Source organism: Erinaceus europaeus, chromosome 8, assembly GCF_950295315.1.
Source record: "Erinaceus europaeus chromosome 8, mEriEur2.1, whole genome shotgun sequence".
Classification (NCBI taxonomy): domain Eukaryota; kingdom Metazoa; phylum Chordata; class Mammalia; order Eulipotyphla; family Erinaceidae; genus Erinaceus; species Erinaceus europaeus.
Window position 1 is genome coordinate 24,390,219 of NC_080169.1, and position 17,216 is coordinate 24,407,434.

The 17,216-nt window shown below is 48.9% G+C and overlaps 3 protein-coding genes across 8 annotated transcripts in view; all 3 read left to right on the forward strand.

The window, feature by feature from the left end:
* The window catches only part of HOXA3 (homeobox A3), a 47,117-nt gene that overhangs the window by 883 nt on the left and 29,018 nt on the right, over window positions 1-17,216 (forward strand). For 3 of the 4 annotated variants that reach the window (XM_060196052.1, XM_060196048.1, XM_016189923.2), the window contains exon 2: window positions 11,705-11,806. The gene's annotated coding sequence lies outside the window, so the exon portion shown is untranslated. Of the gene's footprint in view, window positions 1-1,208; window positions 1,328-11,704; window positions 11,807-17,216 lie in introns of those variants that run through there. The other variant, XM_060196051.1, reaches the window with a different exon arrangement.
* HOXA6 (homeobox A6) lies at window positions 1,194-7,861 on the forward strand. Of its 3 annotated transcripts, none has more exons than XM_060196059.1 (3): window positions 1,194-1,327; window positions 4,373-4,487; window positions 5,958-7,861. In XM_060196059.1, the coding sequence occupies exons 1-3, from the start codon at window positions 1,253-1,255 to the stop codon at window positions 6,215-6,217; spliced, it is 450 nt and encodes a 149-aa protein (XP_060052042.1). In that variant the 5' UTR covers window positions 1,194-1,252; the 3' UTR covers window positions 6,218-7,861. The 3 variants fall into 3 exon arrangements, with proteins under 3 accessions (XP_060052042.1, XP_060052041.1, XP_007526966.2); XM_060196058.1 differs by having other exon boundaries at window positions 1,208-1,327; window positions 4,226-4,487; XM_007526904.3 differs by lacking the exon at window positions 1,194-1,327 and having other exon boundaries at window positions 1,336-4,487.
* Window positions 6,262-10,847, forward strand: HOXA5 (homeobox A5). The gene is made up of 2 exons (XM_007526905.3): window positions 6,262-8,803; window positions 9,808-10,847. Exons 1-2 carry the CDS (start codon window positions 7,909-7,911, stop codon window positions 10,056-10,058), a joined length of 1,146 nt encoding a protein of 381 aa, XP_007526967.2. The 5' UTR covers window positions 6,262-7,908; the 3' UTR covers window positions 10,059-10,847.

Here is a 17,216-nt window from a genome sequence, read left to right on the forward strand (position 1 = left end):
GGTATTGGCGTGGAAGTCTGTGTTGGAGGAGAGGAGGGAATTAATTGACTGACGACTGAGTGTTACTTGGCGGGAGTTTGCGCTATCGCGGAGCAGTGGTGTTATTGTGAATGGCACAGGCCCGCGGCGAGTGTTAGAGGAATGGGCGATGGAGAGGGGGACCTCGCGTCCAGGCACCCAGCACCTCGGCCTGCGCCGCGCGTGGGCCGGCGACCGTGCACCCCCGCTGCCGGGAGCCCGCGATGGAGGTGACCGCGGCGGGGCCCGGGAGGAGGCGGCGGCCCGCGCCGCGGGGCCTGGAGATCAGGGAACTGGCGTTGGCCCTGACTGTGGCTCGCGCCGGGGCGCCGCGGTCATATGGGGAGCTTCCTGGGGCGGCCCGTAGGCTCGACACAGGGCTTCTGGGTTGGAGTTCTTTTTGTTTGTTTTAGGGTTTGGGTGACGGTGGTTTGTCCCCACCTCAAGACGCGGTGCTGGTAGGCCGTGGGTGCTCAAGGAAGGGCTTGTGTGTTGGGGGCGCCCAGCCGCGCCGAGGGTGCGCGGGGAGCCGAGAGCGCGGCACATTTGCATGGCGGGGCGGACCGCCTGGCTGCGGCTGCCGCGGGCAGGTTATTTATGGCCTCGGCGCCGCGAACTCGCTGCTGCCACGCTGTGGCCGTGGCCGGGACAGCCGCCCGCGCCAGCCCGCGTCGTGCAGCCAGCCGGCGACTGCTGCGCGGGGCCCCTCGGAGATCCCCCAGCAGGCTGAGGAGAGGGGGGCGAGGGAGGACCCGAGGGGCGGCCTCGCAGGGCCTGACTGGACGGGAAGCTCCCCCGCCTTAGCCACCCCTGGTAGGAGCCGGACGCCCGACTAGACCAGGCTTTTCTCTTCCCCCGCCCCAGCCCAGCACCATGGAGACTGGTTGCACAGGCCGCCTGGCACATCATGGCTGCTCCTGTCCACACTGCGCGTCCCTAGGCGCCCCGGGGGGCGCACGCTGGTGCGGGGATCGCATCCTCTTTGGGATTTTGAAACCAGTGGGATCACATAGAATCCTGAGGCCTGCAGGCCTGGCTAGTCCCGAGGAAGACTGGCTATGGCAAGGAAGGCGGGCTCTGGCTCCTGAGAGGCCCTGTGACAGGCAGAGGCCGCACCTATGTGCCACAGGATCGGGTCTGGGCTAGAGATCCCGACGAAGGGGGTGGCCTTCAAGGTCCCCTACAAATACCAGCAGGCTGCCCTCCAAGCTGGCAGACGTGGACACGGAGCTCGATGGGCAGCCCTGGAAAGAGCGGACTGTGGGGTCCTGCTCCGCTGTCCTGCCCTCCCATGATGAGTAACTGTAAGGTAAGTGGACTTTTTGTGTGGCTTTGACCTAGAAGACAGAATCCTGATGGTCATTCTCTTCATCCCAACAGAGGCTCCCTCCAGCGTCGGGGGCACTCTCTCTCTCTTTATATACATATGTGTGCATATATGCATATATATATATATATATATACATATATATACAGAGAGAAAGGGAGGGAGGATGTGTACACACACACACACACATAGCTGGTTGAAGAAATAAATTGGACAGCTGCCACCATGATGTGTAGCAGCCCTGGCTAGCACATAAAGAAAATTAAATTTAATATATTTTTCCATCTTAAAATCTATAGAAGCTAAAAATATAATGTTTTTTTTAATAAAATACTTAGTTGAGAAATTTTCTCTTTGACTGGAACAGTTATTAGCCTGAGAATCCAGGTCAAACCATAACAAATAGTAATAGTAGCAAATTGCCACTAATTGCAATACTGTGTAAGGACCTGGAGGAATGAAGTGGAAATTATAAATGTAAACACACATCAACATCTCCAAATGGATACTTTTGTCTTATTAATAACAATCTGCTTGAAATGACTGTCATCTGGTGTTCTTGGTGAAAAGGCAATAACTCAAACATTATTTTCTCCTAATGTAGTTTTTCTTTTAAAAAATCCCTTAGGAAAAAAATTTGGGGTCTACGGAGTTTTCATTTTTTCCTAATGAGTCCCTTCCCTGAAGACATGTGAGGCGGATGTTGAATTCTAGCCTCTCCTGCTTCATATGTGAAAGAGAGAGAGAAAGGAACTTTCCCAGCTTGGATTGATTTGGGGCACAGGCAGAAGGACTCCGGAAGAGAGCCCCCACCTCATGGTGAGCAGCTGTATGCTACACCTCTGTGGAGGCTGACCTTAGGCCAGTCTTGTCTTTTTTTTTTTTTTTTTTTCCTTTTGGGTGAAGTGAAGGTAGAGGATAAAAACTGAAGAGCAGGGGGAGAGATTAAGGAAGTCAACCGACCCATATTCCTAAAGGGACTGATGTTCTCATTCCCCCAGCACTGCAGCCTGAATCCCACCAGACTTCACTTGCCAGTTTCACACACCTTATAAACACCCTCTGGAAATTCAACTAAATTGTATAAATAGTATTTTTTTTCCAACTGCATCAGATTCTAGGATGTTAAAATTAATTTGGGGAGGGGTGGTGTCCTACAAGCCCAATAAATATAGTCATAAAAATGCCACTGAAAAGATATCACATTAAAAAAAGAAAGAAAGAAAAATATCACATTTTACAAAATGAGATTGACCCACTCATTGTTGTAAAGTCAACTATCTTAAAGGCATACCTCCCAGGGAAAGGGGAGCAGTCCAAGACACAAGCTTTTCATGTCCTGTTGGGGAAAGACAGGCCTGGTAGCATGTAAAAGCAATTTGGACAATTTCTGGAGCCACAGAGACAACTATTCTCAGTTCTGGGATGACTGCAAGTGGCAGGGCCCAAACAATCCCAGGAAGAACAGGAAAGAGGGTATGCCCTAGGAAGCACCCCAAAACTAAGCATATCAATTATCCCACCATTGCTTGGGCCCCACCAGGCTGATTTCTGTGCCTGGCTGGGCCAGGAGTCCTGGGTCAACAGAGTCTCTGGAATAAGGACAAATTCTACATCTGGACCTATTTCAGATCTGAGAAGTCCCAGCAGCAAAGTTCAGAGTATTGGGGGAAGGGAAATGGTCCAGGACTGGCTTCAGAGATCTGAGTTCAGTCTCACAGCTCTGCGGAGCCCACACTTATATTCCTTTGGGGTTCCCTTTCTTATTGAAAGCAATGGGTTTGGTTTCTGGCTTCTTGCTTCCTGGATTAAGAGAAAGATATGGATCTAGATGTAGTGTGTGTGTGTGTGTGTGTGTGTGTGTGTGTGTGTGTTATGAGGGGAAGGGGTGCTTTGAGGTCAGACTTTCGCTCCTCGGACTCCTCAGATGGGCAGTAGTTGGAAGGAGGGGGGTGGTAGTGTCTTAGCTCTAGGTGAGTCTTCCGTTTGCTTCTCTCTCTCTCTCTCTCTCTCTCTGTGACTAGGCCTAGGTCCCTGGTGGAGTGAGGAAGAGGAGAAGGTGGGAATGCACCGATCACTTAGGCTCAGGAACGAGGAGCAGGGCGCGAAGGCCTGTTTTCTCAGAGATCCCTTTCCTGGCCTGGGAACCGGCACCCACGAGTCAGGGCGCATAGGGGGAGGGGCAAAGTCGGCCCTGTTGGGAGGGCCGGCCGGCAGGCCAACTCTGTCACCGCCCCTCCTGGCGCGGGGCCCTCAGGTTTCCTATTTGGAGAGGAAAAACCCAAGAAGCAGAAAAAGGGGTTGAGGGCGGGGGAGAGCGGTCCGGCGGGGCCTGGCAGCGGCCCGGGCACTGATGCCCCTCTGCAGGCCGACCCGCTCTCCCTGCCCGGGCTGTGCCCGCCGCTGGCGCTGGTGGAGCGAGCCGGGCGGGCTGGCTGTGCGCGCCCATCAATCTGCCGGGCGGCGGGCGGCGGGCGGGCTGGGGGCTGTTTGTAACTTTGCTGCCTCGGTCGCCGCGGTCCCCAGGGAGCGGGCTCCGGCGCTCGCTCCCATTGGCCGCCGCCGCGTCAGCTGGTGCGATTTGCTGCTGTCGCTTTTGGCGTTCGGCCATCCAGAAACAAACCAGTTCGATGACTACTAATAGTTATAGCCAGATGTACTAATACACAACAAATCACAGTCCTGCAGAGGGGCGCGCAAATGAGTTCCTATTTTGTGAATCCCACTTTCCCCGGGAGCCTGCCCAGCGGCCAGGACTCCTTCTTGGGCCAGCTGCCCCTCTACCCGGCCGGCTATGACGCGCTGAGGCCCTTCCCGGCCTCGTACGGGGCGTCGAGCCTCCCGGACAAGACGTACACCTCACCTTGTTTCTACCAGCAGTCCAACTCAGTCCTGGCCTGCAACCGGGCATCCTACGATTACGGGGCCTCGTGTTTCTATTCTGATAAGGACCTCAGTGGCACCTCGCCCTCGGGCAGTGGCAAACAGAGGGGCCCCGGGGACTACCTGCACTTTTCTCCCGAGCAGCAGTACAAACCCGACAGCAGCAGCGTGCCGGGCAAAGGCCTCCATGACGAAGGCACCGACCGGAAGTACACGAGTCCTGTTTACCCCTGGATGCAGCGGATGAACTCCTGTGCGGGTAAGGCAAGTCCCTGCAGCCTCCCCCCACCCCCCAAAAAGAAAAGGGAGAGGGAGAAAGAAGCAAGGAGAGGAAGGGAGGAAGAAAGAGGAAGGAAGGAAGGTAGATAGGTAGGTAGGTAGGAAGGAAGGAAGGAGAGAGAGAAAGTAGGAGGAATTAGAGAGAGAGAGGAGGAAGGGATGAATAAAGTGTCTTTCTTTGGCTTTTTGTAAAGAGGTAAAAGAAAATAGAACACAAACCTCAGTTCATTCCCAATGGGGCATTCAGGGTGCAGTAGAGAGAAGGTAGACCCCTAGAGTCCATGTAAGGTGACACCTGAGGGGGAAGTCAGAGGCCAGTGACAAGGGGAAGCTTCAGTGAGTGAGGCTGGATGGAAGGGAAAACATTGCTCAGGTACCCTGTTCAGATCCTCCAGTGGAGTGGGCCTTCACCACCTCTCATTAATAGCAGTCTTTCACCTCCTACACCCCTATTTTTTTTTTTTTGTTCTGCAGAGGCCCACATAGAAAGTTCCTTGTTTGGCCTCTTCCAGTGTCTCTTTAAAGTCTAGGAAGACCACATCCCCAGCCTCAGACTTTTTTTTTCTCTCCTCCCTCCCTCCCCTCCTCCCCCTTCCACTCAACTGTTCACTCATAGACAACTTCTGCCTCCTTCTGAGGCCCTGCCTGAGTCCCACACAGTCACTGAAGAAAAGTCCTAGTTTTCCCCATACCTATGGGCCCTTTCTATACCAGAGCAGAGTCCAACACATTTCTATACTTTCCAAAACCCTGATGACCCATAGTCCCATCCCTTTGCCCCTGCTTTCCAAAAATTCCACAGGGAATCCATAGAATAGAACAAAGCCTGATGTGAATTTTACAATCTCTAATGTTTTTCTTTTAAAATCCACCTTTATTTTTTCATGGGAGCACTGAGTTTCTCAAAAGGGCCATATATATAATTGAGAAAGGGATCTGCAAAGGCTTGAGAGAGCTGTCCATTTCTAATGGTTCCCCAAACATACTGAGCCACAGTGACATCTTCACAGAGATCCCTGAGTGAATTTGGGGTGTCCACCTTACAAGCAGGGTTCCGTATCCAACCACTTCTAGGCACAGACACCACACTCCCACATAAATAAATAAGTAAATTTAACTTGAGTAGCCCACATTGAGAATATCCATTGTATTCTTTTGCTTGTAACGGTTTTCTTACAGAGCAGTTTTTTCACAAACAAAAGCCCCCCCTTCCAGATCATTTTAGGTGGAAAACACCCCCCTTACAGATCGTTTTAGGTGGAAAACACCTCTCTTGGTATAAAATAATCCTCTTCCATCTAGCCCACTTTCAGCCCAGACCTAGGTGGCAAGCGCTGGAGTGAGGTGGATGGTGTCCAGGCTGGGGCCCAGAGTGTGGGGCTGGGGTGCTGGCAGGTTGGGGTCCCTGGACTGTGGCTCACCTGTGGTGCCTGGCTGTTTCTGCCCGCAGGTGCTGTTTACGGGAGTCACGGGCGCCGAGGCCGCCAGACCTACACGCGCTACCAGACCCTGGAGCTGGAGAAGGAATTCCACTTCAACCGCTACCTGACGCGGCGCCGCCGCATAGAGATCGCCAACGCGCTCTGCCTCACCGAGCGCCAGATCAAGATCTGGTTCCAGAACCGCCGCATGAAGTGGAAAAAGGAAAATAAACTCATCAACTCCACCCAACCCAGCGGGGAGGACACCGAGGCCAAAGCGGGCGAATAGATGCCTGGGCAGGAACCAGGCAGGCACCGCAGTGGTCTCCCTCGGCTTTGCCCCCCTTTGCCTACATCTGCTCCCCAACTTTTTCTCCTTGCCTGCTCTCATTTGTGGGCTTCCACAGCTTCAGGGGAGCCCGGAGCTCTGCAAACATCTGAGCATTTATTTCTTACCAAGAAAGGAAAATAAAAGGAAAAAAGAAAGAAAGGGACCCCCCCCTCCCCCAGTCAATCCCAACAACAGATCAGGGCGCATTGCACACACTGCTCTTCAAGCCTATCCAAGCCGCCTCCAGATTCCAGGGCACGCCCCGAATTTACCCTCGGCCCTTATGCCAGCACTTCTGAGCGCCCCTGTGTGCCCCTGAGCTCCAGGCACTGGGCTGATTGAAAAGGGAGAACCCAGGGCCCAGCCCTTTTTGCAGTCTGGGCATTCCCTCGCCACCTATTCTCCAATGACACCACCACCTCAACTGGGGCCAGGGGAAAAAGAAGGCCTAAACTCTGGGCCCCCAACCCAGCGGTGTCCTCCCAGGCCACCCCCATACAGGAAGAAGCTTAAGGAACAAAGGGCCTCCTGGCCAGAGAGTCCAGTCTTTTGGCCATGCACGCGACGGGTCCTGTCCATGGAAGGGGAGCTGTCTCTGCCCAGAGGAGCTAACCTGGGTGAAGGTGGAACTTCACAGCCTCGAGAGCTCCTGCAGGCTCCAGGCTGCGGGGTTCAGCTTTCCACCTCAGGACCTGAGATGAGGCCCTGGGCTGTGGGAACTGCAAGAATCTTGGCTTCCAAGCCTTGCCAAGGGCTGCCAGTGATGCCTACCCGCCAGCGGGGAGGCCCCTCTTGTCTTTCGGCTATATTTATGATTCACTTTAGTTTTCCAGAAGCCAGGAAAATAGCTACGGAGATACTGAATGCTGCCACACGAAACGCTTCAATCAGTGTCCTTGCTTTACTTCTGGAAGTTTAAGCAAGTCCCCAATAACTCAATCCACCCACCCTCTGTCCTCAAGAAGCTTTTGTGGTTGCAGGGAGGCTGAGTCTACTCGCTAGGTTCAAGGAGAACCCTCCGACTTGGAGCTGGAGAAAAGGCACTGGGTGGCAGAGATTTCCTCGGCTGGATACTTAAAGCTAATCAACTAGCAAACTAATGGCACGAAAACCATATTTACATGAAAGAAAAATCAACTCCGGTTATAATAATATATGGAATCTGACCTCGCCTCTCGGAGAAACACCACACAAAAGCTATCTTTAATAGACGCCTGTCATTTAAGAGCGGCAGGGACACTGTCCCTTATACGCTCGCAAAAACAGAGCCGTAATTGTAGCTGCTGCTGCGGCGGCCAGGATTTATTTCTCCAGTTGGCTAAATGGCCTTCCTCCTTCCCCGAAGGTGATATCTGTATTTTCAGATTTCAGAGCTGCCAGCAGGACGGGCTGAACCGACCCCAATCTCAACACAAAAAAATAAGAGGGGCTTCACAGCGGGGAAATAAAGTTGTTGTAAATAAAATCCAAGTCACCATCTTCTCCCCCCACAACCCTTTGCATCCTCGCTGGGCGCGCGTTCGGCAGCTGACGGCCTCACAATTGGTACATCCTAATGGAACTGCGAGGGAAATGCAATAATTTTGCCATAATGGGCTGTAACCTCAATTCGACCCCGGCCCTTGCAGCCCCGGGTCGGAAGCGGAGCGATGCGCCCCGCCTCCAGCGGGTGGCGCTCGAGTCCGACTGAACGGCGGCGGCGGGCTTCGGGCACGCGCCTGGGGCGCGCGCGCCACCCCTCTAGCCTCCACCCAACTCCCCCATTAGTGCACGAGTTTACCTCTAGAGGTCATCAGGCAGGATTTACGACTGGACAACAAAAGCACGTGATTCGAAGTCGTACCCCATATTTGGGTGCCTACGTAGGAGGGAACCAAGTACATGTCCCAGTCATTTCCATAATTCATCATAAATTGTGCAAGGGTGCTATAGACGCACAAACGACCGCGAGCCACAAATCAAGCACACATATCAAAAAACAAATGAGCTCTTATTTTGTAAACTCATTTTGCGGTCGCTATCCAAATGGCCCGGACTACCAGTTGCATAATTATGGAGATCATAGTTCCGTGAGCGAGCAATTCAGGGACTCGGCGAGCATGCACTCCGGCAGGTACGGCTACGGCTACAATGGCATGGATCTCAGCGTCGGCCGCTCGGGCTCTGGCCACTTTGGCTCCGGGGAGCGCGCCCGCAGCTACGCGGCCAGCGCCAACGCCGCGCCCGCCGAGCCCAGGTACAACCAGCCGGCTGGGTCCACGCACTCGCCTCCGCCCGACCCGCTGCCCTGCTCTGCCGTGGCCCCCTCGCCTGGCAGCGACAGCCACCACAGCGGGAAAAACTCCCTGGGCAACTCCAGCGGCGCCTCGGCCAACGCCGGCAGCACCCACATCAGCAGCAGAGAGGGGGTTGGCACGGCGTCCGGAGCGGAGGAGGATGCCCCCGCCAGCAGCGAGCAGGCGGGCGCGCAGAGCGAGCCGAGCCCGGCGCCGCCCGCCCAGCCCCAGATCTATCCCTGGATGCGCAAGCTGCACATAAGTCATGGTAAAGCCAGCCTTTTTCTCCATCCACGGGACTCCGGGGGCGCGGCTCTCTCTTCCCTCTCCTTTACCGCCCTCTCTCCCCTGCTCCGTCCTCATCTTGTTTCTCCCAGCCCGGCGGAGCCTCTCCCCGCGGTGCTCTTTCCCCTGCCTTCTCCTCCCCCTCCTCTTCCCTGCAGCGCCCCAGCTTGCAATTGAGGGGTTGGGGGTGGGGGGAGAGAAAACAGACTCTGGCCAGACAAGTTTAGACATTGAAAAGGAAGAGGGGAAGGGGGGAAAAGTGTTGAACTCCAGAGCTTTGAAACCGGCTCCTGGGCCAGACCAGCCGAGAGGGACTCAGAGAGGTAGAGGATGGCTGTAGGGGCCGTGAATTGGGCTTGTCAGGACGGATAATTTATGAGGAGGTCTACGCTGGGGAAACAGCGTTACTAATTAGAGTCCCCGAAAAGGGGATTGGGGGGAATAATCGAGGCGAGAGCCAGCGGGATTCTGAAATTTGGGGCTAGAAGGGACAGTAGGAAAGGAAAATGGAAAGGAAAGGAAAGGAAAGGAAAGGAAAGGAAAGGAAAGGAAAGGAAAGGAGCGAGTCCAAGCGTGCAGACAGGAATTGGAGGCGGCTCTCCCCAGGCTGGAACTTTATGGGGACGTGACCTGGAGGCCACTTGGGCACCAGGAAAAGGGTCTTGCTTCAGTGGGTTTCTGTGCAGTGAGCAGTGCCCCAGACGTAGGCTCCAGGGTCAGAAGTGTAGGGCAGAAAGGGGTGAGGGAAAGCCAGACCGTCCTCCCGGACACCTCTCTGCCTCAGATAGGCAGATTGTTCCCAGAGTCCAAATCGTATTGTTTTCTCTCCAGAAAGGAAGAGGAAAGGAAATTCGGGGGTGGTGGGCAGGCAACGAGAGGGGACTTGTTGAGCTTTTCTCCACAGTTCCTTGCTCAGGAGCCTGGGTTGTCCAGCTGGTGGTCAGAGACTGCCAGCTGATGGCTAAAGTGCTGACTTTTCTGTTACAGACAACATAGGTGGCCCAGAAGGCAAAAGGGCCAGGACGGCCTATACCCGCTACCAGACCCTGGAGCTGGAGAAGGAGTTCCACTTCAATCGCTACCTGACCCGCAGAAGGAGGATTGAAATAGCACATGCTCTTTGCCTCTCCGAGAGACAAATTAAAATCTGGTTCCAAAACCGAAGGATGAAGTGGAAAAAAGATAATAAGCTGAAAAGTATGAGCATGGCTGCAGCAGGAGGGGCCTTCCGCCCCTGAGTATTCTGAGCGTTGAAAGTACTGAGCAGTATGAGCGGTTCCCGCATAGTGTCAGTACTAAGGTGACTTTCTGAAACTCCCTTGTGTTCCTTCTGTGAAGAAGCCCTGTTCTTGTTGCCCTAATTCATCTTTTAATCATGAGCCTGTTTATTGCCATTATAGCGCCTGTATAAGTAGATCTGCTTTCTGTTCATCTCTTTGTCCTGAATGGCTTTGTCTTGAAAAAAAATAGATGTTTTAACTTATTTATATGAAGCAAGCTGTGTTACTTGAAGTAACTATAACAAAAAAGAAAAGAGAAAAAAAACACACAAAAAGTCTCCCCTCAACCTCGTTTAGTGCCAATGTTATGTGTTGCACTCCAGTTGTTTAACTGTGCATGTGAGTGGAAGTGTTCCTGTCTCAATAGCTCCAAGCTGTTAAAGATATTTTTATTCAAACTACCTATATTCCTTGTGTAATTAATGCTGTTGTAGAAGTGACTTGATGAGACACAACTTAACTTGTTCGACGTGTAGTGACTAGTGACTCTGTGACGAAAACTGTGACTCTGAGCGGTGTGTCCCTGCGTGCCTTTGTAGGACCCTTTGCACGAACTCTGGAAGTGGCTCTTATAAGCGCAGCTTCAGTGATGTATGTTTTTGTGAACAAAGTTACAAATATTGTCCAAGTCTGGCTGTTTAAGCAAACTGTGATCAGCTTTTTTTTTTTTTTTGTATTTGTTTTTAAGGAAAAAAAATAACTGACTGGAAGCAAAAAAAATAATAATAAACTTTCTATTGTAAGTTCTCTTGGTCTGGTTTGTGCCAAATAGTTAGCGCCTCTTCCTGCTCTTCTGTCTGTCCAGTCCTGGAAGGTCATATGTACATTTGAGGCTACCTGAGCAGCATATCTGTCTGTGTAAGGGTACCTCAGACCAGCACCCTGACTCAACGGCCTCCCTAATTCTGACTCCCCAGAAAGCTCCAAGGCAAAAGGTAGAAAAACTAGTACTTCCAAAGACTGAGTCCAACTTACCTATCTCTGAAGAAACCAAGTTACCTTCTGAGTACAAGAGGAAGAGAGAAAGGAGACAAAACCCAGGGTTTTGTTAGAGGCCCTCAGGGCCCACACAGATGCTGCCTCTTTCCTAAGGGCATCCTAGGCCTCCACTTCCTAAGGAGGCTGCTATGGCAAGCTGAGGCCCCCAAAGCCTCTGTCTCTAATCCATTCAGGCACCCCTTCCCACTCTTTGCCCTGAACCCCGTTGGCTTCTTTTTTACAATTAATTTGCTACAAATGGAAGGTACTTACCTCATCTTAGCTCGATTGGGAAACTCCTCAGAGCAGCTAAAGCGCAACTAGAGATTTGCACATTTACCGACCGCTAACACTGATGCCGTCTTTCCTTTTAAAAGTTATAAAACAGTAAACTTTATAAGCCCCAGTTCCGGCTATATGACATTTGGGTGCCAAATGAATAGGGTTTTGTCTATGAATTAGATCGTAAAATCATCCATAGCACAGACAGATCGGCTCACTGGCTATAAAACGTCACGTGGGGCCATTAAAGTAAGTTTTATGGTTTTGGGGAGTTGACATCCAACATTATATACCACATAACATATAATCTCACTGACTCTGGACTCCATTTGACTCTTTTGCAGGCTACGTGTGCTGCCTGGTCATTCAAATTGTCAATTTTAGGTCCAGAAGTGTCCAAACCACAAGTTCTCAAAACTCTGAAAAATGGCTCCCTCCGAGTTAAGGTAAGCTTGTCTCCTAACAGCTTTCTAGTTTATTTGTAATCTGAAAAGTTTCTTCCTAGATCTCTCTCCTCTCTGTCTCTTACACACACACACTCTGAGGTTGCTTCAGAATTCCAAGGGAAGATCAAACTTTCCTTTGCTCAAATTAGCAGCACCAGAAGGCACGTTTGTGGAGGCCTTAGGGTGGAAAGTGTCTGTGGCCGAACCTCACTCCAGGCCTAACTTTAATTGCTGCACAACTGCAGACCTTAATGACTTCCGCTGTTCTCAGGGAGCTGCAAAAAGATGATTTTTTGTGTGTGAATGGGCCTGAGTGTGGTGACTTCGCAGTGCTCCCCCCCTTTTCGTTTTGGTGCTGGTGGTTCGGAATTCAAGGAGGTCCTAGGCCCTTGGGTGGGGGCTGGGAGACAGTGGGGCGCCTGACGGTCGAAGGCTCCGAGGGCCGCGCTATGCTTGGGAGTGCTTGGGAGTTTGTAAGAAAGGCCTAGGCAGGGCCGAGGCGGACCCTGGCGGGATTCCTTAGGAAGCTGTGGCAATATGTCTTTGTGGCCCTGGGTCATTTGGCAGTACTGAATGAAGAAGGCTGCCTTTAGGGCTGGGTTTCTAGTTGGTTCCTGAGAGCAGGAAGGTGGAAGAAGCCGCAGAGGCTCGGGCAGCAGCTTTAGGCCACGGCCCCTGGGTTGTGTGGCCCAGCTCAGTCAGGGGACACCCACTGGACTCTGGAGACTGAGGCTTTTCACTTGGGGGAGGGTTCAACGCCTCCTCTCCCATACCCAGGCCTAGGCCCTGAATCTTGTTTGCCTGAACGTTCTTTTTATTTCGGTGGGACTGTTCTCACCCGCCTGTGAGTCTGAAGCAATAAACTTTATGGCCGGATTTAACTTTAGTCTTTGAATCCCCAGGCTAAATGAAAGGGGCTAGAGCTCTTTCTTTTCTTCCACCTTGCCTTTCTTCTCCCTCTCTTCATTCCTTTTCCTCTCCTCCTTTGTAGAATTAAAATGCACAGGACCCTCAAAAGGCCACTTATGCAACCCCTCTACAATAATAAAGATTAGAGAAATTCACTCCCTCTCAATATACAAATTCTTCTTCTAAACTGTGCCCTAAAGTTTGGGGGGAAATAGAAGTGTCTTCAATGCCCAACTTAAAAGTCTCCAGAGTCACTGGGTTGTTTTTCCTGACACATCATAAAGGGTAGTTTAAGGAAGAAATTGGTCGTTTGTCAGTAGGAGATTTCCGCCTTTCTTTTGTTAGCTGCTCTTTCTGTTTGATCCCAGGAAATTTACATAATCTATGATTTCCAAAACAGTCCCCAATATTGCACCGACGGGTGAAATAAGGTGAAATAAACATTTCCTGGGTACGATTCCAACTTGGCCTCAGCCATCCCCTCTAATCCCAAGCCTCACATTTTTCAGTGGCAAAACCTTGATTGGGGAACATTGTGGCCTGTCTGGGGTACCCACAGGGGACCTAGCAGATTTCACACCCCCCCATCTCTTCTGAAGAATTAAGTCAAATTCTCCAACACAAAACTGAAACAAACCGAAAAAGAAATGGGATTGACCTTCTCCAGATGCTTTTCTCCTTAGTAGCTGTATACATTTTCTGTACGTGCTAATTGGTAAAGATTCTGCTAAGTGTTTCAAGTAGATTTTTTGAAGTATAGATAAGAAATGTCACCAAACTTTATTGTGTACGGACTACTTACATGTCATGGAAGTTCAACAGATGCCCCCAGTGTTTAAAGTTCAAAAGATCAAAAATGTATGTTTTTTCTTCTTCTTAAATCAAAACTTTCCCACTAGTCCCACATCTTAAGATTAGCATCATGGTGAATACCTGAAATCAGTTTATATAATCTGTTAAACTAAGTTTTGATATTTCAGCACTATGGAAGATGTGTCCACACCCTAGTGGGAGCCAGAATAGAAACTGTATCCATGTTCTCTTGTATTTATGCATCTGTAAGAATTCTGGAGTCTTTGTTTTGCTGCTCTGAGTTTGGGTTCTTCTTAGGAAATGTTGTGTTACATTTGTATTTTGGTTTCAGTGATCTTGTCTGAGAGATTTCTTGGTAACAAATTGGTAGCAGGAAAATAAGTGATGGGGATGGTAGCAGGTTCATTTGAGTAACTTGTATGGAAGGAGGATCCACAGCAGTATGTGGCCACTACCCACTCTGATGTATGGGAATGGACAGAAAGGCCATTGGGCTGATATCCAGTATCTTACAATAAGAGAATTAAAAAAAAATCACAGGCTATAAATACTGTCAGCTTGTTTATTTCTTTGTCTTCTAATCTTTGCCAAACTTTACAGTGTAAGAGGTCAGGCCAATTCACATGGGGTTAAATTACTTTTTTTTTTTTAAATACAGATATATGTTAGCATTATTGGGGGGATTTTTAAAACTATTTTCAGAGAAAGCACACTAAATTGTATGGCTGGTTATATGCACACCTCATAGAGGAGTTATTTCTTTGAGTGCATATTTGAGGTTGTTTTTTCAGAAAAGCTTAGGAAAAAGGTCCCTGTCATTGAAGGCTTTATAAAGACATCCAGCTTCAACCGGTGGCAGAAGTGTGTGCCTGTGCTCCTCATTTTGTAAAAGGAGAAGGTGTCTGGAATGTGCAGGGTCTTGTTTGTTTCTACAAGCTAAAGAGACAATATTTCCTGAACTATAAATATAATAGGAAGCTTCTGGTCACACTTACTTAGGGGTTTGTTAGGGTTTCCATGGTCTAATTTCACAACATTATGCCCAAGATTCCTTTCCTCCTGCTCTTTCCCCTGCTTCATTGTTGGTGGCTCTGGGAGAGCAAGATAGAATTTCCTACCAGGAATGGAATCATGTGTGTTTGTTGAGATATGAAGAGAAATACATTTAAAAAATTAGTAAGGGGGGAAGCAAATCACAAAGATAAAGCACTAAAGATGAAAACAGTCCTTTTTGCTTAAAATTTGCCCTTTATACTCCCCTCACTCCCCCCCCCCCCAAGCTCTGGAGTCTGCCAGATGAGTGGAGAACCTTATGGACTCCATTCTTTTGGCTTCTAAGCAGAATTTCTTTCTGGTCCATGGGGAAAAAAAAAAAAAAGCTATAAACAGGACTTTCAGACAGGACTGACTGTCGGCTCATGTTTACACCCTCTTAACAGAGGAGAGTCCCAGTTCCAGCCCTTCTAAACCCCAGAACTGGAAAATTCACTTAGGTCTATTTTATTTGGGGTTTATCACAAAGAAAGAAAGTTTTCTTTCCCCCAACAGGTCCCCTCTCCACAAACTGGTCTTTTCAGTAATAATATTTGTTATGAAGGTTATTGGGTAATTATTGCGATTTTGTGAAGCAGCCCTTGCTGGAGGTGAAGTCTGTCATCGCCTAACAAATGACGCCTGAGCAGTTCACTGCCGGGTTAAGTAAATGCAGAGAAGATAAATCTGCACACCCTAGGAATCGCCAGCAGAGCACGCTTTAGTACAAGTTCACAGTCAACTCAACTGCCTGGGCCAGATCTCCCAACAATTAGGGCTTCGTCTTTATTTTTAAATAAAGACAATATATATCCAGCTCGCACTGCCTGCTTTCTCCTCATTCTCCCCATCTTCTTGTGTGTGTGTGTGTCCCATCCCACTCCAATTTTTTTTTTGTAAATAAAATGATGAATGATTTCAAAATAACCTCATTCCTATCAAAATGCTAAGAAAAAGAGACAGGAAGCAGATGTGACAAGAAAGACAACCCCAAACACACAAAAACACTCAACTCATTCTCTCATCCAGAAAGGCAGTGGCAGAAAAAAAACAGGGTATCCTTGAGATCTGGGGATGGCATAGCAGGGTGGGTTCCCCCCTGAAAGAAAAGACACAGCTTTGTGTATCTTTGTGGTTAGTGTGTTACAACTGCAGGTCAAAAAGTTGAGGGTCAAAAGTTTACATTGTGCAGCACTCTTAGTCATCTGCCCAGACAGAGTTTGATGTCAATGTTAGAGCTGTGATCTTGACTATCAGCACAAAAGATAAAATGGCTCGGAGTGATGCGTGTATCACCGTATGGACTCCAGGTGAACCCTGGTGGTTGAATGACCTCAATTACGGAGGAAAGGATAGAAAATTCCTCTTTTCAAGAGTAATACATGCTGTATTTCATCTTGAATTATCACTCCCATTCTGAGGGAATAGCAGCAGGTAAATAGGCATAGATTACTGAAATACCAACACCTTAGATGTTATAGAACCAGAAATCTGTTTGTGGGCTTGTCACAAAATGAAAAAGCCCCAAACCCACCAGTGGACCTCTAGAAAATAAAGTAGCAAGTTACCATTGTTCCATTATACTTCCAAAGGCAAGTGAAGTGGATAGGGAACTTCTTTTGTTAGAAAGTAGTGAATATGATTAACTTCTTTCTTTTTTCTTTATTTTTTGAAAGTTATGTGTTGGCCACTATGGTATAGGAGAATAAGGGCAAACATATGCAGTTCTTAAAAACGTACTCTTTGCAATTTTCAAATACAATTTTCAAATATGCTTTCCTTAAGACTACTGCAAAGGGTACTAAGCATTGGGGAATGGAGGGAAGTGGAAATCTTTTGGAAAGGAACAGGACTCCTCCCCCAATAAGAAGGTGCTTATTGGCAGTTCACAAAAAAAAAAAAAAAAGAAAGAAAGAAAGAAAAGAAAGTTCTCATTGTTGGAAACTTCTTCTATCATGTTTATTGTTAACTTTAAAGTACTGTGGGTAAGAGATATGCCACAACCTGTAAGTGAATAGCCAACTGTAAAGAATGTGTGATCAGAGCAGGGAGGTAGAATCCACAAATGCCAGACCACCACAACAGATTTCTCTAGCATATACTCTTTACAAATATATTTTGATTAACAAGAGCTAGGCAGAAGCAAGTTAAAGAGGAAGGGTGAGAGAACAGAGAAAGAGAGAAAGAAAGAAAGAAATAGTATATTAAGGAAATTGACTGGACTCATGTCCCTGTGAGTTGCAACTAGATAGCTAAACAGTATTTTTTTCATGTGTGTATATTAACTGTTTTGGAGCCATTTGAATCTGTTGAATCTATTTCTAGGGGGCACACTTTCCTTCTCTAAGTACCGATCTTTAAGAAATCAGTATAGGAAAACAGGAAAGGGTGACAATTTATTAGTTTTTCTTTTTTTTGAATGGCCATTAGGCTATCTCCCCATGAGAGTTTTTTTTTTTAACATTGGAGATAAGCTAACCCAATCTACTATTGAGATTCTGTAATACCACCCCCGTATACTCTGGTACACTGAGTTTATTATTTGTGCCAGGTACATTCAGTAGTATTTCCCAAATACCTCCTTTATGGAAGTAATCAGACCACTTCCACTGTGCAATGTACAGTTTTTTACTATGGCCAAGAGCTTGAAGCCAAA

What these genes read in the sequence shown, in the direction of transcription:
- HOXA6 (XM_007526904.3), top strand. Translation starts at nt 4,046, where the DNA reads ATGAGTTCCTATTTTGTGAATCCCACTTTCCCCGGGAGCCTGCCCAGC. An exon ending in GCGGATGAACTCCTGTGCGG is followed by an intron (nt 4,488 to 5,957) that starts GTAAGGCAAGTC and finishes TTCTGCCCGCAG; the next exon opens with GTGCTGTTTACGGGAGTCAC.
- HOXA5 (XM_007526905.3), top strand. Translation starts at nt 7,909, where the DNA reads ATGCGCCCCGCCTCCAGCGGGTGGCGCTCGAGTCCGACTGAACGGCGG. An exon ending in CAAGCTGCACATAAGTCATG is followed by an intron (nt 8,804 to 9,807) that starts GTAAAGCCAGCC and finishes TTTCTGTTACAG; the next exon opens with ACAACATAGGTGGCCCAGAA.